The 26,093-nt window shown below is 35.6% G+C and overlaps 1 protein-coding gene across 2 annotated transcripts in view; it reads right to left on the bottom strand.

The window, feature by feature from the left end:
- Positions 1-18,773: 18,773 nt before the first annotated feature.
- The window catches only part of LOC125659750 (grpE protein homolog 1, mitochondrial-like), a 16,023-nt gene continuing 8,703 nt past the window's right edge, over positions 18,774-26,093 (bottom strand). For both annotated transcript variants that reach the window (XM_048891522.2, XM_048891521.2), the window contains one exon: positions 18,774-20,214. In XM_048891522.2, coding sequence (XP_048747479.1) covers positions 19,786-20,214 — 429 coding nt within the window. In that variant the 3' untranslated portion in view covers positions 18,774-19,785. The remainder of the gene's footprint in view (positions 20,215-26,093) is intronic.

Genomic DNA, 26,093 nt, shown 5'->3' with positions numbered 1-26,093 from the left:
TTCCATATACTGTATTTAAAGAAATTTTTTTTTCCTTGCGTGATTTTTCTCATTTCCTCTACTTCTTTTCTCTTAATTTTTGTACCCCTGATTAGGAAATTTTGTGTAATTTGTAGAAATAACCAAGTGTATACAAAGGAACTATTTGCTGTTGGTAGCTGAGGCTACTTCCTGAGGTGCACTCCGGCTGTTTACACACATGTCAAAAACACGTGGATTTGAGGGTAGTCTTGTTTGCGGGTAATTTATTTTCGAAAATGTCGCGTAGGGTGTTGTTTTTCTGGTGTTGGCAGACGAGATAGGTAACATAGAACGTGTCCGACTGCGTTATTCGGCATCAATTTTGTAAACTGATTTTTAATGATTCCCCCCCCCCCCCTCTATAGTAATATATAGTGATACCTTATAGCTGGTGACATCTCTAAATAACTGAAAAATATTAAATGGTGTTGCAGTCGCAGACGTATGAAAGGCAATACTTGTAATTAGCAATGTATATATAATGTATCACATCCTCACCGAAGTTGTCAATAATAGACATCGTTATGAAGTGGAAGTGCCACTGCTAACGTCTGCCCTTTGAAGTTTTAGATTTATTTATTTTCAAAACGTTGTTTATTATCATTTTTTGAAACAATTTTTATAAGCTAAAACTTAAACTAATTCATCGGCGAAAAATAGAGCCCAATGTCTGATAGAAATTATTTAATTGTAGCTTACATCTTGTACTCTAGGACTTTCGAGTAATTTTCCTTCCAATATCCTTGACATTTTCCAAAAATGTTAAGAGGGCCAGGAAAGCAAACATGCGAACAAACACACTACGTTATTTTAATTCTTCTGCAACTTTTTAAATATAAGACAGGCATTTAGATTTCATTCAAGCGAATACAAGTAAAACATGGCTGACTGTAACGAATCTCCATGGCCAGCGAAAAAAAAAAACCCACCCCAATTCGTTATAACAAACTTCATTATACTGTACATCCAATACAATTTTCGTTATTTTTTTTTTCTCATAGAGAAATAAATATAAATTCGCAATAAGCGTGGATTCGTTATAATCACGTTTGTTATAATCGTGTTTTACTGTAGTAATTACCACAGTGGTAAACAAACAGTAAATTCTACTACCTCCTTATCAAACAACCTTGGACTAGATGATATTGTCAAGAACACCTGCATAGGGACGAACTGTCCATTGGACATTAGTGTGAGCTGCTTGCCTCATCCTTTCTCTAAATAGCGTCCCTCCCATGTGCGGAACAGTTCGTCAGTAATTGGCAGTTATCTTGAAAGAATAAACAGTGTGACGGTATCCGTCATGACTTTAGCTAAAATGATTAATGATTATATCTATAAACATATAGAATATTTATGAATTATATACAGTGTAAAATGGTATACAATGGACATATTTTAGCAAATATCAGTGGGTATGCGCCGCTCCTCAATATTGCATTTGGCGCTTACAATTAAAAGAAGTCATAATGGTATTGACAACCCTGGATGGTAAAAATAAAAATGGCTGATTCTGCCTTCTGTGAGTACTGTTGAAAATGGGCTGTAACGACAACAACACAGCAGGAATAGAACTAAAATGAATATAACTAGGATAATATCATTATACGTTTATAAACTGATCACGGGAGCGATACCGGTGTTGTATAGTAACCTTTCCCCCTACGTTACGTTTACGGCGGACCATTCCCACACACATTCTTTCCACTCTGAAATCATTCCTTTTCTGGCTATCAATTAATTTCTTTTATATCCTGAATGGAGAGATAATTTCCGAATTCCTTTGATTGGAATATTTTGAAATATTTCTTTTTCAACAAACATCATTTCATTCAGTCGAATGTTATGTAAAAGATTAATATATTTTATAGAATGTAAAATCCGAACATTTCGTGCTTATTGAGGCAACTCAAAATTTGTTAGTTAAACAGATAATTGTCTCCCTCCATTTGATAACACAATAACTTTCCATGCATGTAGAGGAGTAAAACTTAAATTCTACAATCCCGTTGATTGTCTACTCCTGATTCCACATTGCCGCTACTAAGGAATCAACTCGCTCTCTCGCTAGACACGATTCTTTATCACCTTATTAGGAGAAAGTAGGATTTTTCAATTGAATTAGAGGTAATTAAGAGGATACGTTTTCCCCAATTGCTCTCAAGTCATTGGTAGGTTAATAGATATGAACATGTTATCGATATAATCGTAACTATTCCAGGAGGGGCAACTCCCAGCTGTTACTGTCAGTACTTGGATTCATACACATTCGTGTACAAAATTTCTCAATAGATGAATTTATTTTAAATCTTACAGATGGACAACGTCATCATATTCTATTCCCATACGAAGAATAATTTGGAAAATTTAGATTTTTAGCATGCACTCTTAAAATATTTTTAGCTCATCTGAGCTGAAAGCTCAAATGAGCTTTTCTGATCACCTGTTGTCCGTCTGTAATCTTTCCATATTGTCGATCTCTTCTCCAGAACCACTGGGCTAACTTCAACCATACTTTTCACAAACCATTCTTATATTGAATTTGTTGAAATGAATGGTCATAGGGCCTCTACAAGGGGAGATGATAATTACTCAAAGAATTTTCAGTTGTTACATTTGAATTTTTTTCTAAATCAAAGTGCTGGTATAATGATAGTTTTGCTCAAGCTTGCTCATTGCTAGGAACTGCTGCTCAGGTGAGCGATGTGGCCCATGGGCCTCTTGTTACTTTTAAGTTTCATTTAGACATTTTCAAAAAATTGTGTGATAAAATCATTCACGTGTTAAAATTGCTGTCCTGTACTTGGAGTCCTGTGCGTTTCTCCCTGTTCGTGGATTTTAATTTTGGAATATTCTTTTAAAAATGAAAATGTGACTATTCTTGAATTTCTAGAATGCAACTGAGAATCCCAAAAAATATTTATATAAATGTAAATATAAGAAATTCACTAATTTTCTTTATAATCTCTCCGGCTAATGTGCTTGTATAGTTAAAATTCCTTTAGTATTTACAGATTCAAACGATTTTTCTTTATTCTGAATGAAATAAAACATACATAAATAGAAACAACACAAGTTATCTAACAAAACTGCTTATTCTGTAAAACCAGGTTGCAGGTTTTTAGGATGGAGTGGGGATAAAATGGTCAAAGAGGGTTAATGTTTATGCTGCTTAAAATCTCATATTTAGTCCTTTTGATGTTAGATGAAAACTGAATAAATAAAAAGATGAGATGACCATGATGCTGCAACCTAACCGAGTAATACTTTGGGGGAAGCCTTTGCTGGAGGGGGTGTCTATTAATCTGCCAGAATGTATTGATTTATTTAAACCTGAATGATTTTGTATTAAAAACGAGGTTATAATGCAGTATACCAAAGATTTCAATTGTAATTAAGCTTTGGGGAAATTATGCAAATAAAAGTCTTTCAGACAGGTCCATGCATAGGCTCAGATAACCTTCAAGGCTTGTGGATCTCTTGTTAATTCAATTGAAACTGCAGAATATCATTGAACATTAAGATTTATTGTGATACATTGTATTTAAATGGGCTTCCTCATTGTTTCCCACAAAATGCTTTTTATGAATTTTTTTTCTAATTTCGTATGTTTTATATTTTCTCAGTAATCTCTAAACGTCTCTACGAAAATACATTTATCTACATTCAAACTATCGGCAACATACACTTTTCGATACTCATATTCATGCAATATTAATATTTGTGTACAAGGCCCGACCGGCTTTCCATGATCTGTTTTCTAAACCGTGAAGGGGGGTGGGGGGTTATAACCTTGCTAAGGGGGAAGATTTACTGTATAACCATTTTCCGGGGGGGGGGGGGGGGGCTACTATGGGGGAAAGGCTACCATACAAAACCGTAACAAGTGAGAGGGAAAAGTAGACTGGATGGTTTTTCTTTCATAATTTGACCCTTTCTGCGTATACCTATGGGTGCAAATATACCTCTCCTCGAACTAGGTTAATGTCACGCAGGTTCGTACTAGAGATAAGAACTAGTGATAGAAATTAATGGGGGCCATTCCGGACCTTTAAACCCTTAGTATCTCTGTTTTCTAGCAGTCAAGTGGTTTAACAATTTAGATTAGGGTCTTGAATTTCGCCACATTGTGAAATTAATCGGTACAGGAACAAAAATGGTAAAATTTCGGTCCCTATAAACCCCCACGGGCGCTCTTGTTTTCATAACCTTTGAAACCCATGCTTTCATCTGTTTCATATCGGGTTTATACGTTTTAAAACCAATGGAATCTAAAGGAAAATGTGTGAAAAGGTGTTTCCAAACTCTCAGTAATTTTCAGTACGTGAACAAAACAAATAATCGTACGCACATGCATCGGAAATGTAGCAATCACTTACATAAACCTGGGACGAAATTGAAACATGTCATTACAAATATAAGAAAATGACTGTTTGATAAGAAGTATTGATGAAAATTCGGGGGAATAACGTCCCTGACCTTTAATTATGACGGACCTATTCTTACAAGGGTCGGACCCTTAAAATATAAGGTCCTCAAACTATACGATGTTACCCTCCAAATCGTCGCCCCATCTCAAATCGTCGCCGCCGACGATTTGAGATAACATTTCACTCCAAATCGTCGCCCCGGCGACGATTTGGGACAAGATTGCACTATCATTTGGGGCGACGATTTGGGATGCACTATATTACACCCCAAATTGTCGCCTGTCCTAAATCGTCGCCCGACAATATTTTATTGACGTTTTTAGGATAGATTACACAGAACTTCTTTTATTATACCCCCTCTTATATGGGGGTAAATAGGTTTCACTTGGTCTGTTTGTCTGTCTGTCCGCACCCATATCTCTGGTGCTTGTCGACATATTGGGCTGCAATTTTGTATGTAGATTACAAGTGACCTTCTGACATGCATCCCAAAAATAAGAATTCTGGAATGAGAGCTTAAAACGCCGGAGCTGTGCACAATTTTCAGCAACTTTGCAATATCTCTGGTGTTTGTGAACCGATATGTGGGTTACATGTGTTCTTGGCATATGCTTCCCGTAACATGAAATCTCAAAGCACCGCGAGCTGTAATCATAGCGAATTATTTTCGACTGTCACTCTGGTGTTTGTAAACCGATTGAGCTAAGATTTTGTATGTAAGTTATATGGGACTACGCACATAGGTTTCTTTTATTTGTTTGTTTGTTCATTTACTTATTGAGAGAGAGAGAGAGAGAGAGAGAGAGAGAGAGAGAGAGAGCGCGCAACGAGTTAAATAACAATATTGAGAAATAAAGAGGAAGGGTGGGTGTTTCTCGAGGTTTTCACGAGTGTTCAAACAGCGGGAGAGTGTCCAAACGGTGGCTAGCGGGCGTAATATAAAATAATCTGAGATCACGAACAAATCTGCGGTGCACAAGACCTAACGACCCCATGATCAGCAGAATGACCCTACAACAAAAAGCAAAACGATGTATTGTCGGACACATCTTTCTCTCCCTCTCTCTCTGGAGGACTGGACGAAAAAAATTCACATAGACAACAATGACACCACCACCACCAACAACAACAACAATTCTTTCAATAGTAACAAAACCACTACCAACCAAAACAACAATAACAAATACCGTGATCATAATAAATCTTTAAAACAAATTATACAACAGAACAAGTAGAAGACGAAGTAGAAGATTTTAAAAAATGTCATGCTTATAAGATCCAGAGAACCTTTTGAGGTCATGGCTGGACCAAAGAAGAAGAAGAAGATGATGATGAAAGAGGAGGAGATGAGAAGGAGTTAACAAACAGGGCCAGGTTGTATACAAATGATGTTTCCAAATAGTTGCAGCAAGGGAGACGACAATTTGGGGTGTGAGGTTATGCCCAAATCGTCGTAGGCGACGATTTGGGACGGGTGACTATTTGGGGTGTTACATAAGAAACCTCAAATTGTCGCCCATCCCAAATCGGCGACGATTTGGGACGGGCAACGATTTGGGGTGTAATAACCCTCTGACATGCCTCCTCAAAAATGAGAATTCTGGAATGAGAGCTTAAAGCGCTGCGAGCTGTGCACAGGTTTCGGCAACTCTGCAATATCTTTGGTGTTTGTGAACCGATATGTGGGTCACATGTGTTTCTGGCATGTGCTTCCTGTGACATGAAATCTCTTGTTCACGAGCTCAAAGCGCCATGAGCGAACTATTTTCGACTTTCACTCCGGTGTTTGTGAACCGATTGGGCTGAAATTTTATATGTAGGTTATATGGGACTACGCACATAGCTTTCATTTATTTGTTTGTTTACTTGTTTGTTCATTTACTTACATGTATATAGAGAGATAGAGAGAGTGCAACGAGTTAAACAAACAAAAAATAATGAAAAATAAAGAGGAAGGGTGGGTGTTTCGATCGATCGATCGATCGATCGATCGATCGATCGATCGAGAGAGAGAGAGAGAGAGAGAGAGAGAGAGCTCAACGAGTTAAACAAACAAAAAATATTGAAAATTAAAGAGAAAGGGTGGGTGTTTCTCGAGGTTTTAACGAGTGTCCAAACGACGGGAGCGTGTCCAAACGGCGGCTAGCAGGCGTAATATAATATAATCTGAGGTCACTAACAAATCTGCGGTGCACAAGATGGTCAGCAGAATGACCCTACAATATAGTTCAACAAAAGACTAAATGATTTATTGTCGGACTGTCTCTCTCTCTCTATCTGGAGGACTGGACGAAACAATAATCATATAGAAAAATCAAGTGGAAGGGTGCGTGTTTCTCGATAGAAGGAGAACCTTTTGCGGTCATAGCTGGACCACAGAAAAACAACAACAAGAAAAACCACAAGAACAAGAAAGACGAGGAGAGTAGGAGTTCACAAACAGGACCAGTTTGTATGTAAATGAGGTTTACAAATAGTTGCAGCAAGGGGGAGGACAATTTGGGATACATGAGTTTATGCCCAAGTCGTCGCCGGCGAAGATTTGGGACGGGCGACGATTTGGGTTGTAACATACGACACCGTCTATACAGTCTAACGTAATTCTAACGAGATTAGTCAACCAGTACACGATATATCCGAGATAGAATGAGCTGCGTCAGTAAACAAGAACGTCTACTGAGAAATTTACAAAAATCAATCCGACGCAACGCTAACCAACGGAACTCAAAAGGGTATAACAGTCATTAGAATCTCCTAATCATGATCATCCTGGGTAATCAAGATTTCATATATACAAAGGAACACTAACATTAATCCATACTTATTAAGGACGTTGTCCGAGTGTAAACCTGCTCACGACAAGGTTTTCTTTAGAACTGGAAATCCTGCGAGGAAACGTCGTTCATCTGTTTGTCTGAAATATGTGCTTCTCTCTGGAGTGACTGTAGATTACTGACTTATATCATTGCAATAATAGCAACCATTTATTTATGAACCATTTCCATGGGAAAGGTAAACAACAATTGTAATCAAGGTGTCAAACTCCATTAAAGGAACTCGTTGTATTCAAATTGAAAGTATCTTGGAAAATGATCTTCATCTAAATGTAAAGATTCCATTGTACCTTGGCGAATAAACCATCCTTGTTAAACACGAGCAACACCAATCCAGAAAATCGCAGTGCAGATATCCGGATTAAAGAAACGACGGAGAACAAGGAGTGTATTTTGTACAAATTACGACATCCGCACGAAGTAGGGCAGAAACGGCTTCCTTAGTTTGCAGACACGCGAATAAAAAGAACGGCTTTCTAAAAATGTATAATTAATCAAAAACGTTGTTTTTCCGCAGAATGTATTATCTGGCGATGTTATCGCTTTCGTTCGCATGTATGAATGCCATTTATTTAAGGGTAAATCAAAGCAAGTATGGACAAACGATCGATTAAAACCTAATTATTTGGGTCATTGACGAAGAGACGACTCGTTATCAATATTTCACATTGTAGATAAAAGTAATCAGAAAATTCCATTGTACAGGAATACACCATGCAGCGCCTGGGACCTACTTCTTGAATGAAAACGAGTTCATTATGTTCACTTAATTAGACTGTTTTGCAATCAAGAGGTCATGGCCGATGATAGAAGCTCCTCGATTACAGTGCCTTCGATATACCCCACCATTACAGTGCCATCAATATACCCTACCACTACAGTGCCTTCAATATATCCCCCACCCCCATACATTACAGTGCCTTCAATACACCCCCACCATTACAGTGCCTTCAATATATCCCCAACACTACAATACCTTCAATATGTCACCAACCATCACCATGCCTTCAATATATCCCCACCATTACAGTGCCTTTAATATATCCCCACCATTACAGTGCCTTTAATACACCCCCACCATTACACTGCCTTCAATATGTCACCCACCATTACCATGCCTTCAATATATCCCCCACCATTACAGTGCCTTTAATACACCCCACCATTACAATGCCTTTAATACACCCCCACCATTACAGTGCCTTTAATACATCCCAACCATTACAGTGTCTTTAATACACCCTCACCATTAGACTGCCTTCAATATGTTACCCACCATTACCATGCCTTCAATATATCCCCCACCATTACAGTGCCTTTAATACATCCCCACCATTACAGTGCCTTCAATATATCCCCCACCATTACAGTGCCTTTAATACACCCCACCATTACAGTGCCTTCAATAAACCCCCACCATTACAGTGCCTTCAATATATCCCCCACCATTACAGCCCCTTTCATATATTCCCCACCATTACAGTGCCTTCAATACAACTCCACCATTACAATGACTTCAATATATCCCCACCATTACAGTGCCTTCAATATATCCCCCACCGTTAGAGTGCCTTCAATATATCCCCACCATTACAATGCCTTCAATATGTCACCCACCATTACAGTGCCTTCAATATATCCCCACCATTACAGTGTCTTCAATACAACTTCACCATTACAATGACTTCAATATATCCCCAACCATTACAGTGTCTTTAATATATCCCCCACCATTATAGTACCTTCAATATATCCCCCCATTACAATGCCTTCAATATATAACCCACCGTTATAGTGCCTTCATTATATTCCCCACCATTATAATGCTTCCAATATATTCCCCCCACCATTACAATGCCTTCAATACACCCCCACCATTACAATGCCTTTAATATATCTCCACCATTATAGTGCCTTCAATATATTCCCCACCATTACAGTGACTTCAATATACCCCCACCATTACAATGCTTCCAATATATTCCCTATCATTACAATGCCTCCAATATATCCCCCACCATTACAATGCCTTCAATATATCCCCACCATTACAGCACCTTCAATATATACCCCACCATTACAATGCCTTCAATATATCCCAACCATTACAATGTCTTCAATATATCCCCCACCATTATAATGCCTTCAATATATCCCGACCATCACAATGCCTTCAATATATCCCCACCATTACAATGCCTTCAATATATCCCCCACCATTACAGTGCCTTCAATATATCCCCCACCATTACAATGCCTCTAATATATCCCCAGTATCACAATGCCTTCAATATATCAACCACCATTATAGTGCCTTCAATATATCCCCCACCATTACAGCACCTTCAATATATTCCCCACCATTACAGTGCCTTCAATACAACTCCACCATTACAATGACTTCAATATATCCCCCACAATTACAATGCCTTCAATATATCCCCACCATTACAATGCCTCCAGTATATCCCCACCATCACAATGCCTTCAATATATCCCCCAACGTTACAGTGTCTTCAATATATCCCCAACATTACAATGCCTTAAATATATCCCTCACCATTATAGTGCCTTCAATATATCTCCCACCATTACAATACCTTCAGTATGTCACCCCCCATTGCAGTGCCTTCAATATATCCCCCACCATTACAATGCCTTCAATATATCCCTCACCATTATAGTGCCTTCAATATACCCCCACCATTACAGTGCCTTCAATACAACTTCACCATTACAATGACTTCAATATATCCCACACCATTGCAGTGTCATTAATATATCCCCCAACATTACAATGCCTCCAATATATCCCTCACCATTACAGTACCTTCAGTATATCCCCCACCATTACAGTGCCTTCAATATATCGATAACAATTATAGTGCCTTCAATATATCCTCCACCATTACAATGTCTTCAATATATCCCCCACCATTACAATGCCTTCAATGTATCTCCCACCATTACATTACCTTCAATATGTCACCCACCATTGCAGTACCTTCAATATATCCCCCACCATTACAGTGCCTTCAATATATACACCACCATTACAATGCCTTCAATATATCCCTCACCATTATAGTGCCTTCAATATACCCTCACCATTACAGTGCCTTCAATACAACTTCACCATTACAATGACTTCAATATATCCCCCACCATTACAGTGTCTTTAATATATCCCCCAACATTACAATGCCTTCAGTATATCCTCACCATTACAGTGCCTTCAGTATATCCCCACCATTACAGTGCCTTCAATATATCGATAACAATTATAGTGCCTTCAATACATCCTCCACCATTACAATGCCTTCAATATATCCCCCAACGTTACAGTGTCTTCAATATATCCCCATCATTACAGTGCCTTCAACATATCCCCCACCATTACAGTGCCTTCAATATATCCCCCACCAGTACAGTGCCTTCAATATATCCCCCACCAGTACAATGTCTTCAATATATCCCCATCATTACAGTGCCTTCAATATATCCCCAACATTACAATGCCTTCAATACATCCTCCACCATTACAATGCCTTCAATATATCCCCCAACGTTACAGTGTCTTCAATATATCCCCATCATTACAGTGCCTTCAACATATCCCCCACCATTACAATGCGTTCAATATATCCCCCACCAGTACAGTGCCTTCAATATATCCCCCACCAGTACAATGTCTTCAATATATCCCCATCATTACAGTGCCTTCAATATATCCCCAACATTACAATGCCTTCAATATATCCCTCACCATTATAGTGCCTTCAATATATCTCCCACCATTACAGTGCCTTCAATATATACCCACCATTACAGTGCTTTCAATATATCCCCCACCATTACAATGCCTTCAATATATCCCCCACCATTACAATGCCTTCAACATATCCCTCACCATTATAGTACCTTCAATATATCCCCCACCATTACAGTGCCTTCAATATATCCCCCACCATTACAGTGCCTTTAATATATCCCCCACCATTACAGTGCCTTCAATATATCCGCAAAATTACAATGCCTCCAATATATCCCTAACCATTACAGTGCCTTCAATATATCCCCCACCATTACAGTGCCTTCAATATACCCCCACCATTACAATGCCTCCAATATATCCCTCACCATTACAGTACCTTCAATATATCCCCCACCATTACAGTACCTTCAATACACCCCCATCATTACAGTGCCTTCAATATATCCCCACCATTACAGTGCCTTTAATACATCCCCACCATTACAGTGCATTCAATACACCCCCACCATCACAATGCCTTCAATATATCCCCCACCATTACAGTGCCTTCAATATATCCCCCCACCATTACAGTGCCTTCAATATATCTCCACCATTACAGTGTCTTCTAGGGGTGAAACGATACAGTACATTCTCGATTAGATCGATTTTCGATATTTTAGTTTCGATTCGATGATTTTCGATTCGATACAATAGCATGTACCAAATTCTTTATAATGCTAAGATTTTTTTTTTATGTTTCGTTGTATTTATTGCTCTCTGTAAAAACGTTTAACATAAAGCAACACTCTTACAGTGTATCAGTTGCCCTAAAGCCAAAATGTCGCAATACCCAGGATTTATACATTGGGGGTGCATTTTTCAACTCGACTGCGTCCATTTTGATACCGCAAAGTTTACTCGTATGTTGATTGGGCAATTTTCAATTCCATTGGCTAATCAGAAACCGTGTTATCAAGAGCAATGTGTGCTATGATTTTAGAACCGTGTCGAACCGAAACAGAAACAGACGACAAAACGAAAAGTCAACAAAACGATAATTAGCGACTTTTCGCCTCGAAATAACGGAAAGTCGACAAGACGACAAAACTACAGATTTTCCCGTTATTTTGCTATATGATTTTCTAGGAATTCAATATGAAATTTGCTGTGATTCCGATAATTATTAATTACATTTACAAAAAGGAAACAGCTAAAATTAAATTATAGTTCTTATGTATTACAGTTCTTATGTCTGTCGACTTTCCGTTTTGTCGTCTTTTCGTGATTTCGAGGCAAAAAGTCGCTAATTATCGTTTTGACATCTTTTCGCCTCGAAGACGACAAATTGTTAAGTGGCACAAATCAGCCACCATAATTCGCAAATACTTGACAAAGGAAGCTACAAAAATTTTGGTTTTATCTTTCGTAATTTCTCATTTGGACTATTGCAATGTGATTTTATACGACGTAGCACCGACTGAAATATGTAAAATGCAAAGATGCGAAACTGGTATTAAATCGCAAGAAATTTGACAACTCTAGGGATGCTCTCCAGACCTGGGGTCAATTACTTTAAAATGTAATGCATTAAATTACAAATACTTTGGAATTTTCACCATTACAATTACAATTACCATTACTTTCATTCATATAACTAATTAATTAAATTACAATTACTTTTCTAAAGTAATGAATTACATTACACATTACAATGAAAAAAAATAAAAATACATGTACAAAGAAAATTTATGAACACAATTTATTTGAAGTTACCTTTTAAATCAGAGTGATTGTTAATCACACTATGACTATGTATCAAGCTGTTCTAAACAAATACTTTGCTGTTTATTCAAATACATGTAGTAATATCGCATATTTTATTTCCAAAGAGGTCTAAATTAGGGGGTTAGTAATCCTCTAATTTAGACCTCTTTGGAAACATATGATGTTGATATGTAATTCAAAAGTAATGGTCATTACTGGCATTTTTATGAAAGTAATGTCATTACCCCAGGTCTGATGCTCTTGTAGACCTACATTGGTTACCTATTGATGCTAGGATGTCATTGACTTTCATATATAATTGTCATGTGGGCGAAGCGCCATTGTATTTAACAGAACTTTTAACAAAACCGGTACCAAATCAAAAGTTACGCTCCGCTCAATCTTCTGAGAGTTGCTACACTGTTCCTTTTAACAGGCGTAAAACTTTTAGTGACAGTAGTTTCGGAACCATAAGGGCATTGGTCCAAGACTGTGGAACAGTTTACCGGCTGAAATAAGACAGTCCAAATCTCTATAGGTACTTTCAAAGCCAAACTGAAGACACATTTGTTTAGACAGTTTTAATGTACATGTTTTTAGTTTAGTATATGTAGAGTGTGTTTGCATGTATATGATGTATTGTTTATTGTTTTAAAGCTTTTTATATTATACATGTACAACGCCATTGAATACTCTGTGTAAAATTAGGCGTTCAATCAAATAAAAACGGTTCCAGTATTTTGTCGTTTTCTCGTTATTTCGAGGCGAAAAGTCGCTAATTATCGTTTTGTCGTCTTTTCACCTCAAAAAGACGACAAATTGTGAAGTGGCACAAATCATCCACCATAAATTCTAAAAGACACAAAAGTGCTGTTTGTTTACAGAAAATATAAAGTTTTACAATTTGAAATTAAAACATCTGCATGGACAAATTTTCATGGCGAATGGATCGAGACGGAATGTTTGTGGTACTTTATGCGAACTTTGTAAAGAAAACTGGAGATTTATGGTTTAATGAGAGAAGAATGTAAATACAAATTTATTAAAGCAATAAACCAATGATACTTAAATCATATAAAACCTCATGATTTAGACAAATTTCATTTGAATAAATCAGGGATCCCTCCCTCATGAGATTGATATTTTTTAAATCATTGGTTTTATTTCAGTTTCCTTTCTCGTTTAACATTTCCTGCACGAAATCGGCAGCTGTCTGCCTTAAAAATGATATTCCAACCTGAGCAAATCCAAAGTCACCTTAAAAATAACACAACAGCGAATCTCTGTTCCACCTCCAATCACACGAGACATGCATTACGCCATCATCAACCATCTGTTGCTTCCGGCCAAAATATAAAGGTTTTTGTGTAATATCAATATCTATTTAAGAATTTCAATTTACACAACAGATACGGATGCATGTGATACATTTCATTACTACTGGTATTTCCGGTTTCTGTCATTCCTGGCCTTATCAAATTTGACAAATTTCAGAAAATAAGCAGAATAATTTCAACAAATAATCCTGCAAGAAAAAAATTTCCACACACATTCACTGATCAGAATTAATTTTTGGACACTCCACCCCAAAATGGATTTTTTTTTAAAAACAAAGAAACATCTCAATAATTGTTCAACATATTCAGGGGCAGGTCACGCTAAGCACAAGGTAATTAATTATATTACATTTCAATGAACATTTAATTGTTTTTACTTTCATTTGTGAATAAACATAAGAAAAGGTACACAGAGTATTATTCATACTCATATGATTTTGCATGTTTTAATCGAATAGTGTCAAAATTCATAATTAGTTTTAATGAGAGAGGTGGGGATCCTTGGTGAATTCAAAACTATGTGAATTCAGTTTTTTTGTCAGACATTGAACTTTTGATCTCGCCCCTTGGCTTTCCACATTCTATGGATCAGGAGTAAATGAACATTTAAAAAGAAATCCACTATATCAATAACTCAGTCCAGGTGGCATGATGTCTTCAGGTTTTTCATAAGCATTCAGAAGTATAGAGGATGATTTTACTTAAATTGTCACCATTTTACCTACGTTATATCTAGTTATGTCCAAATTGTCACCATTTTACCCATTCAGTTATGTCCAAATTGTCACCATTTTACCCATTTAGTTACATCCAAATTGTCACCATTTTACCCATTTAGTTATGTCCAAATTGTCACCATTTTACCCATTCAGTTATGTCCAAATTGTCACCATTTTACCCATTTAGTTACATCCAAATTGTCACCATTTTACCCATTTAGTTATGTCCAAATTGTCACCATTTTACCCATTTAGTTATGTCCAAATTGTCACCATTTTACCCATTCAGTTATGTCCAAATTGTCACCATTTTACCCATTTAGTTACATCCAAATTGTCACCATTTTACCTATTTAGTTACAGTGTATGTCCAAATTCTCCCCCATATTACTTATTTAGTTACAATTGTACGTCCAAATTGTCACCATTTTACCCATTTAATTACATCCAAATTGTCACCATATTTAGTTATGCCAAAATGGTCACCATTTTACCTATTTAGTTATGTCCAAATTGTCACCATTTTACCCATTTAGTTACGTCCAAATCGTCACCATTTTACCTATTTAGTTACGTCCAAATTGTCACCATTTTACCTATTTAGTTGTAAGTTAGTAAGTAATTTTTATTTAAAGTCGGAACTATATACAGGTAACAATAAACATGAGCTAAGAGCTCTTTAACCGACTATATAGCATAGAATACAAAGCACTAATGATATATAATTGCAGACATAAAAACAGAAATTTGAAATAAAACAGGACGCATACATGTATACAGACATCACAAGTCATGCATATATATACACAGGGACTAGCTATATTAAGATGCACAGCACTGAAAAAATTTGCAACACAAACATAAAAATATGGATACATACATAGACTAAATAAATATGCATACCTAAGAGACAGAGCAGAGTAAAAATAATAGTTAAATTTGTACATGTAAGCTTAGAAGCATAGTTAGAAGTTAGATCAAAACTTTAAGATTTAGGTAGGAGAGGCTGGAATCTGCATGAGCTGCATTTACAATTTAATTCCCCACACCAATTTTGAATATAATTTGAGAATAGATTATATGATGTAATATTTCTTGCTTCGTTTGGCAAAGCGTTCCAGAGCTTTGCTGCCTCATATCTAAAAGATTTTATCCCGTACCTGGTTGTTCTAGGTCTTGGTACTTCCGCTGTATTTGTATATCTAAAATTGTATGAATGGTTTTTTATAACAACTAGATCTTGTAAAAAAAGTGGGGACATTTTGTTGATAATTTTAAAAGTTTCTAAAGCTATTGTTCGCATTCTTCTGGTTTTTAGTGAAGGCAATTTAGATTGTTTTAATAAGTTTTCGTAAGTACTTTTATAGTCACCATAGATAAACCCCAGAACTCTTTCCTGAATCTTTTCAATTTTGCGGGTGTTTTGTTCAGTGCAGAAGTGTCATGTCAACGGGCAATAACTAAAATTTGACATAATAAATGAATGATATATGGTTAATTTACCTAATTTGCTAAGATGTTTGCCTATTCGTTTAAGAACATTTAATTGCCTTGCTGCCTTTTTACAAATATTGGTAATATGTGTGTTGAAAGAAAGTTTAAAATCAATTGTTATGCCCAACAATTTTATTTCTTCATCACATGAAATTTTTATCCCATCTAAATCAAAAACTATGTTTTCATTGTGTGTTTTGTTTCCAACAGAGATAGCTTGGAATTTTTCTGGATTTTGTTTGATTTAAACCATTTAATCAGAGATCTACTGTCATCTTGAAGTGCTGCTATTACATGATTTAAAGATTTGTCTGATTTTGATAAAGTATTGTCATCTGCATAGTTGTAGAGATTACATTTATTTACAAAGTGAAAGAGGTCATTGATAAAGATGTTAAAGAGTAAGGGGTCGAGGATAGACCCTTGTGGCACACCTTTGATTATATTTGACATGATGCTGGTGTGCTCCCCTACTTTAACACACTGTTTTCTACAGGAGAGATAGCTACTTAACATCTCTTGTGCTGCTTTTGAGAGACCATATGCTTTTAGTTTAAGAAGTAGTTCATGAGGAAGGCGGTCAAAGGCTTTAGAAAGGTCCATTAAAATTGCTGCTGTGTACTCGTTTTTATCCAATGCCTGCTTCCAATCTTCAATTACTTTTAATAAAGTTGACTGACATCCAAAACTTGACCGAAAAGCTGCCAAAAAAGGATTGAAAACATTTTTAAAAAACATTGTTAACCAATTTTCAATTGCTCGATCTTTCAAAAACTTTTGATATTGCCGGAAGAACACTAACAGGTCTATAGTTGCCTTTCTCTAATGAACTATTCTTCTTGTGTAATGGTGTCACTTGTGCTATCTTAAGTTGTTTAGGGAAAGTTGATGTTGATAGGGACATGTTAATTAGTTGACTTAGAGGTTTGCTGATAACTGGTAAAGCGATGTGTAAGAGTTTTGGAGAAATTCCATCAATACCAGTGGCTTTTTAAATATTTATTTTCTTTATACTTTTTGTTACAAAGTCTTCAGTGACAGCTTTATCTATAAAGGAAAATGGATGTTGTGGTAATTCTGTTGTATTTGCTTTTATTGCCTGTATACTTGGGTGATTTTCATCTACTTGTTCTGCATCCCCAATATATTTAACAACATGTATGAAAAAGTCATTAAAAATTTCACATACTTCTTTCTGGCTGTTTACGAGCGTGTTATTTTCCGAGAGAATTAAGTCTTTCAGTGTGGTGCATCCTTTGTTTGTTAAAAATGGTTTTACAGTTGGCCAAAAGCTCTTTTGATTTTGGGCCTCCAGTACATCTTTCAATGAAGTATTGATTTATAGATTAGTTTTTTTTAGTTACGCCCAAATTGTCACCATTTTACCCATTTAGTTACGTCCAAATTGTCACCATTTTACCTATTTAGTTATGTCCAAATTGTCACCATTTTACCCATTTAGTTATGTCCAAAGTGTCACCATTTTACCTATTTAGTCATGTCCTAGAGATTGAAACCTTAATGCAGAGGTAGGGAATTTCATAAATTTGTGGTCTAAAGGTAGATGGTGAAAGTTGGGGTTCGAATCCTGGCCATCGCTCCTTGGAGATGACATTAAAAACGGATGTCCCGTGTCACAGTATGTGTGGCATGCTAAAGAACCCTCACTGGTCAATGACCGTAAGCACCAAGCGTAGGCCCAAATTTGAAGCCCTTCACTGGTAGTGGCGACGTCTCCACGAGTGAGAAAATTTTTCAAGAGGGACCTTAAATAAGATACAATCAATCAATCAAAACAGTTGTTATCAGTGACTTTGGCCAAATGATCTGGAGTAAAGACCATCTGCCCATAAGTAACCCTTGTGGCAAGTATGGTCTGCTAATGTCTTTTCCATCACTACCCATCATGGCCTGGAAGAAAAAAATTACATCCTTTTTTCCAAGTAACTTCAACCATAGAAAATAACATGCCAGTGTTACCACAAACCTGCCTTAAGCCAGTCTCTCGGGGGTTTTCCAACCCTTTTCACAAAGGTCTTCGAGGCTTCTTGAAACCCAATTTGCCAAGTTTTTGGCATTTTAAACTGTCCTTTTTAGATATGATACAGTACTTGGAATTATGCGACATTAATAATTATAATGATTATAATTAAAGTTATCAACCACATAAACCAGAATGAGCTGAATTACAAGAGCAGTGATCATCAAATTAAGGAAACTTATCAGAGCAGGTGAATCTCAAGAAAGCCGACTGCTTTTTACAATCAAGGCCCAAATTCTGTATCATTCATTTAGTTTTTGGCAAATTTTCTAAATCTGTCAAAAATGCCAACATAGTGATTTAACAATGAAATTATGCAAGAATAACCAATGTATTGTTTTGCTTTTTTCAAAAGCACAAATCAAATAACAAGAAATATCTTTTTAAAGTATTTATACACTGTACATTTTAACCCCTCTTGCAGCCTCAGCCAAGGGGACATGAATAAGATTTATACATGTTCCTCACTAAAATAATGCATTTTGCATTGATGCTGAGAAGCACAGACTTCAAAGAATTAATGTATTTTCAACTTGGCCCTTCCATGGTGCTTTAGTTCCATTTCATTTTGGTAGAGAACTCATAGATCATCATACACTATGCACATACCGGTATGCACTAAGAAACTTTCTGCAAAGGTCAATCACTCAAACTGTCATTTCTGTAAGAATTAGATGATGTTGTACAAATTTATTTCAACAAATATTTGAATGTTTCAGAATAATTCATGTACTAATGAAATTGCATGCCAAAATCACATTCACATTTAATAGCAGTAGAATATATATAGATAATATTTACATCGCTCAATTTCTAACTCTGAATTTGTGATATTAGAAATAAGTTTTTTTGTCAAGATGTTACATGTACCTTGTTAGAAATCATAACAATTAAGATCATACTGTAACCAACGACACAGCAGAAATCAAATTGTAGTTCAGAACAGGAATTTGTTCATTTTATCACAAATGTCCCTAATCATGGTGAACCTTTATAGCATCTATTTTTGTAACAGGTTATGTCCTTTGACCCAACAAGTAACCTCAGAAAAACTTCACCAATCCATGGTGCAAATATGTATGTGCAATTCCAAACCCGTCTATAGTTTTAACTGGCAAATAAAATATCTAAATTTACAGAGATCACATCATTTGACCCCATAACAGACAGACAGACACTGACAGAAACCATGCTTCCAATGTTTGATCTAGGGGACATAAAAATCACAACTTCCATGATAATAACAAGCACATCCTAATCTTAATTCTAATTGTTCCATACAAAATCACTGAATGTTTTTTACATTCCTGACTATCACCAGGATACAGATGATGGAGCGATGACCAGATGAAGATGACATCTACATTAATGAAACTGGACCAGTATCATCATGACTTGAACACTCCCACAAGAGCAGGTCGCAAGGTTCTGTCATGCAGTTTGTATCCTAACTTTTCCAATGTGGCAACACTAGATGCTAAATTTGGGTCTTCAGCTGGAACCTGAAACAACGCCTCATGAAAGTGAGGATCAAACTTGTCCCCTTTTTGGGGGGTAATTTGTTCGAGTCCATGCTTTACAAAGACTTTCTGAAGCTGTGCCTCGGTCATTACCAATCCATCATACAGGTCCCGCAGATGCTTGTTTTCCTTTAATGTATCCTCCGGTACACTCTGTGTTGCTTGTTGCAAGATATCAGCAACTTCCAGTAGGTCCTTACAGAAACCCTGAATTCCGAACAGCCGTACATCACTGACTTGTTTTGACATTCGAAGACGGACATTCTCTGTCTCTGCAAGGGCCCTCATGTATTTGTCCTGAAAAGAAATGAACAAATCTTTGAATTATAATTTATACCATTATTCATTTATGCAGAAAGCAGGACATATGAACATGCAAAGCTGTTATTTTTCATGGGAAAATGCTGACATATATCAGTATAGCCAATAACACAACACCCCCCCCCCCTCCAAGATGTATAAGGCATGTACATCAATAATAATTTTGTCAATAAAACAGAGTAAATAGGCTGTGCCTTTATCAAAGATATCGTACAAGATTTCACATTCATGGTATTCTAAAATGAAAATTTTGACTTGTGTGTCACTTAAGGACGTATGCTACACCAGAGAAATTTGATAAGGATGAAAAGTGGAAGATATGTACAACAATATTTTGAAGTTGAAAATTTTCAAATGTACTTTATTTTGTCAAAAAATACAGTTTTAGTAGAAGATAATCTGAGAAAAATTTATAACCTGTGCTGGACTTGAACCTGCGACCTACAGTTCAGCAGTTGGTATGCTAACCTACTGAGCTACACTGCTAGGTATTTAAATTGAAAATGAAAAGTTTAACATTGCTGATATTGATTTTTTCTCCATGTTTTTAAAGGAAGTCAGCCATTATGACGATGTAGAGTACCTCCTTAAAGACATAAAGTAGACTATTATGAAAATTACGCCATAGTCACAGATGAACACTAATTAACATGTACTTTTGATGCTGAAAAGTGCAATTCAACATTGACCTATATTTTTACAGTAATCAAATGACTATATTAATGAAAGGAACATGCTGCAGGTTCTTGACAATGACATTTAAATTTACATATCAAAAATTGTCTATCCGTAAACAAAATTGTTTGTTATTAGAGAAAGACAATATCTTTAATTATATATACTGGTACCAAGACTCTTCTTGCCAGCATATACTTCCAGAAGCCCGAACACGCTTAATGATAAGTATGCCAGCGCTAGCATTATAAGCATTGCAGTATATTACATACCCTCATGTGTTTTATAAGACTGAAATTACATTTACATTCTACTTTCATTTCTGTCAGAATTCCCAGCCATTAAAAATAGACACACTACATCTATAAAGATTTGTTCACAGCTGCATCACATTCATCAGGAAATGGCTTTCATAACAATTCATAAAGATATTGAAGGCAAAACCATTTGAAAATGTAAATATTAGAGGAACACACCATACGCTGTTACGAAGTATATGTACTCATTATTTGTTTTACCATGTCTGTCTGTCTGTCCATTTGTAGACAATTTAGTGATCCTAATATTTGAAAATATTTCAACCTAGATAATAAATCTTCTCAGATTTAATAAAAAGTCATGCTATATATACTACAATATCAAATCAGAAGTAGACAAGCCTCCAAATACTGTTATGATAAGCAAGCTATCATTTTCATCCATTGAATTATAGCTTCTCTGCTATTATCCAGTTCATCTCTAAATTTACAAATCTTGACTTTATCTGGCAGTGACATCATTTTGGATTAGAGGGAATATGTTTATTTCCAGCACCCTGAATTGTTCCAGTGCAGATTGTGACATATTTATGCCATTAAAGGTATCTTTTTTATTTGCCCTAAACATTTTTTCCGTATGAAAAGTACATCATAGCATCCTGTAAATTGTCCATAATGTTACCAGCCATTATCTCCTAATCTTCCCGAGTTAAAATCTGATTGAATTAAGTTCTAATGCAAGTACACAACATCTGGCAAGTACTGACTTGTCCTCATCTGCCATTTTTTCCCCCAAGTTGCTTTATTCAATCTCCATTAATTTACGGGTGTCTGAGATATCAATAGCACATCATCAAAGCAGAACAGAATGCTTAAAATAAGCTAGCTTTCATGTCCAGTGCACATTTTATACTGTATAAGGTAATCTTAAATAATTAAACTAGGATGTGTTCAAGGAAAAATGACCAACTTATATATTCTTTTTTAATAATTACAAAAAAAGTAGAGAACAGTATTGATCTCTGTTTGAATTAGGATAGGCAGATTGAAATTCAAAGGTTGTGAATGTGATGGAAATTCACAGGTATCATGTTTGAGACTTTGAGCTGGTTTTTATGAGACGTTGATTTTGGCCTCTTAAACTACATAACATCTTGTAGCAGACTGTGACATCATAGTACTTGTTGGGTATATTGTGATGTCAGACAGCGACAAGTGATTCCAACCCAATCAGTTGGGATGTGATTTTAGGAATTTTTCATCTTTTCCTCGAATTCCTTCCATAATTTTCCTTTGACTGATGGAATAACCAGAATATGATTCATTCAGATGTTTTGAACTTTTAAATATTGATGGGCATTATTAATAAATATATATATGATAAAAGACATTTATAGTAGTTAGAGTACACAGTTCATGATGTTGCCCTAGTTTAACATTGAGGTCAGCCTGATCGAGTACCAGGTATTTCATATTACTGAGTACATTATACATTTTAATCAATTAGATTTGGAAAAAGTGACTTTATTTTTTGGGGCATAAAGGTTTGAGATAGTGAAGACAAGGTTTGAGATAGTGAAGACAAGGTTTGAAATAGTGAAGACAAGGTTTGAGATAGTGAAGACAAGGTTTGAGATAGTGAAGACATTAAGGTTTGAGATAGTGAAGACAAGGTTTTTCGTAGTATTATCATTTACATGACTTTTTGACTTTATTTTTGTATAAATCAAAGTACAGGAAAAAAATTAAAAGAGTTCTGTATGAATGCAACACAGGGAATGTTTATAATTGGACCCAGGACCATGAGGTAACATCAGTTTTCACTGCTCTTCAGGGAAGGTACATGTAACTCTTCCATGCCCACAACTCTCCACAATATTGTATTGTAATGATCGAGGGTCCCCTATACTGAGTTTACCAATGAGAAAAATTCATAGACAAATTTTTTCAAAAGCATAAGGTCTTAAGAATTTTGTTCCAAAACAGCCAATTCTGGTTCTGACATTGAAACATTCTTTAATTCAATTCTCATGCTGATATAATCAGGGACAAAATGACAATTTTTGCCCAAATGGTATGTCACAAAGTTGACAATATCTTATATTTTTCTTGAAAATTGTCCATTTTTGAGAAAGTTCAGGGGCTGCATGCATTGATCAAAGAGAAAGTTCAGAGAATCTAAATCATTACTATTTGGAAATGTAGGTCAGATAAAGCATCCAATATCATTTATAGTGGTCGTGTGCATCTACAAATCATGAAATATTGCATCTCATTCATGGAAGTTTGAGCCATGTCGTACATGTGGTGTGTAAATAGCCTCTGGAGACTGGACATTATAAACTTTAAATCACTATTATGAATGGTATTGATGAATCACTCATACACACAAGTTTGAATCATGTGGCCTTGGCTACTTTAACCACCTGTCCATAGAGGAGACCACGACATCATCAAAGCAGGGGTGTAGGATTATAGCTCTTGACTGGACATTCAGTCCCGGGGAGCTAAAATGTAGACTAGAAACATGTATAATTTCATCTAAAGTTTCTTTTAAAAAAATATGAACATATTTGTTTAAATCTTACAAAATCAATGGTTTACTTCATTTACTTTTATTCAAATTCATTTATTATATTGACCATCTGAACTATTCCAGATTTGAATAAATCTTGAGTTCTTGTTCATTGCCAGAGTTATCTTTCCCTTAGAGCAGGTATAACATTTCTATAAGTTGTAGACATTAGTATTTGATCGCTTAAATCGGCGTTCCACAAGATGGGACTGTAATTCAATTATCAAAGGATACCACAAAACAATGAACACTAGCTATATGAAGATTTTGAAAAAAAATTATAATTGTTTTGGAAAAGCAGTTGTGCAGAAGTACCTGGCTTCAAACTATGAGTTGATTTCTTTTGGTTTTTGTAGATATTTTCCATTTTTACTAGAGATATTTTTCTAAAGTGTATAAAATATCAGCAATATGTATGCATGCAGGCCTCTCTATGACTTTAGAGGACCAATTAAATATATTTTTCTGAAGGCCACAAGGAGTCGCACAAGAATAAGAACACAAATTCAGACTATAGTATCCAGAATCCAGTCTTATTACAAGCTCCCCCTTCTCCTAGCTTACATACATGTAGTTGGGAGAGGGATGGTGGCATTTAATCCGATTAGAATGAAAATATCTAACATGATATTGAACTATTAATCTCCAAAATAAAACGAGAGCATATTCCTAGGGCTGTTTGCAGTCCTTGTTAAATAAATAAAGCATTTAATTAAAACGAGAAATTCTATCTATTTGTTACTTGTGTACTCTTTTCTAATTTTACAAATTGATAGTAATTTAAATTACTGTCTTGTAATAAACCAGGAGATACATTTGCCCACATCATGTAATGCATCAGTTAAAACTTTTAGCTTTGTCAGATCTTTTAACATTCATTTCAGGAGGAATATTCAAAATTTTGCAACCTAATACAATCTCCCTTATACTTTATATAGAAGACCAGCCACTTTTTGTTTTTACAGATGGACATAGTCTTCTTCAATCCGATGCTCTGCTCAACTGTTTCAAGTTCAGACTCTGTTAAAAGACTCACAATGACAATTGTGACCATTACACATCTATAAAGTTTGATTTCATTTCATTTTAATGACAATGCCATCGAAAACAAATGCATTCAAATTGGAGGTATTACCTTGTGACAATGTGACTTATGTTTTGTAATCTGGTCTTTCGTTAATGATGGTAAAGAGGATACACGTATGATGAGAGTAACAGAGGAATCATACTCAGCTCTGTAGCCTTCTGTTAAGTCTTATCTCGGATAATAATTTTGGGAAAATGGTGTACATGACAGTCATCCTGTAAGAAGCACCTTCAAAGATCTTTCCTGTCAACTTTAAACTTTTAACCGTTTTGGAGGTGTGGTCTTCTTAGCCAATCAGATTCGATCATTACCTGAATGTTGGTAAGCCTCGTTCTGGCTTCACAACTGTTATCCAGAGTCTTGATTTTCCTAATTCAGAGACTCTTGTTTATTGGGGTTTATGAAAACAGCCAGGTGTTTCAATGCTCAGTTTCTTGCCTTCAGAATATGTTTGACATACTTATTGACAGTTATATAGGGGTTGTCATTCAACAAGCTCTCTTAATATATTCCATGTTCATTTTGTTAATATTCATATATAGAAAATAAAATATGAATGCAAGAAAACTTAAACCAGTCCAAAGTATACAAAGTTTCGAAATTTGACAGAAAGCACTCGAATTTACAAGTATCATGCATGCATCATTGTCGCAGTTCCAACTGTGAAAAACAGAGAATGCATGTACACACTTAACAATATCATAAAAAGGGCCACTTTTATTTAATAGCTGTACCATATTTCAGTGATCTGAATATCTTTAGGGCAAGACTACAGAAGAAATGAATTCACTCAAATATACTGTGTGTTAAGCAATCCAATGACATTGGTAGATACTTATGTTTCAATTATTAGTTACACGTTAAACTTTATAAAGATTGCAATGGTGATTTACTGAAATTATTAGATACAAAATCCGAAAAGATTTTATAAAAAGAACATTCAATATTTACTATGTGCACATTACTGAAAATAATAATATGAATCTGCAATAAAAAAAATCATTATCAACAACTTATTTTATGTACATACATGTACAAGTTTGAACTAGGCTCCTTTTATGCAAAAAATGTAAATTTGAAGACCAAATACCTGCTTGTCCCAAATATTAAGTATAAATATAATGTAGACACATACTTTATTCATTTGTCTAATTTCGAAGAATATTTTTTCATTGAGAATCACTGATGGAAGACTAGGACATGTAAATTCTTAAATTTCATGCTTTGGGGGAAAATATATTGTACAGGTTGACCCTGAAGT

The sequence above is a fragment of the Ostrea edulis genome, chromosome 9 (assembly GCF_947568905.1).
Source record: "Ostrea edulis chromosome 9, xbOstEdul1.1, whole genome shotgun sequence".
Lineage (NCBI taxonomy): Eukaryota > Metazoa > Mollusca > Bivalvia > Ostreida > Ostreidae > Ostrea > Ostrea edulis.
Note: the sequence above shows the minus strand (reverse complement) of the source record. Positions and strands in the feature narration are given on the sequence as shown.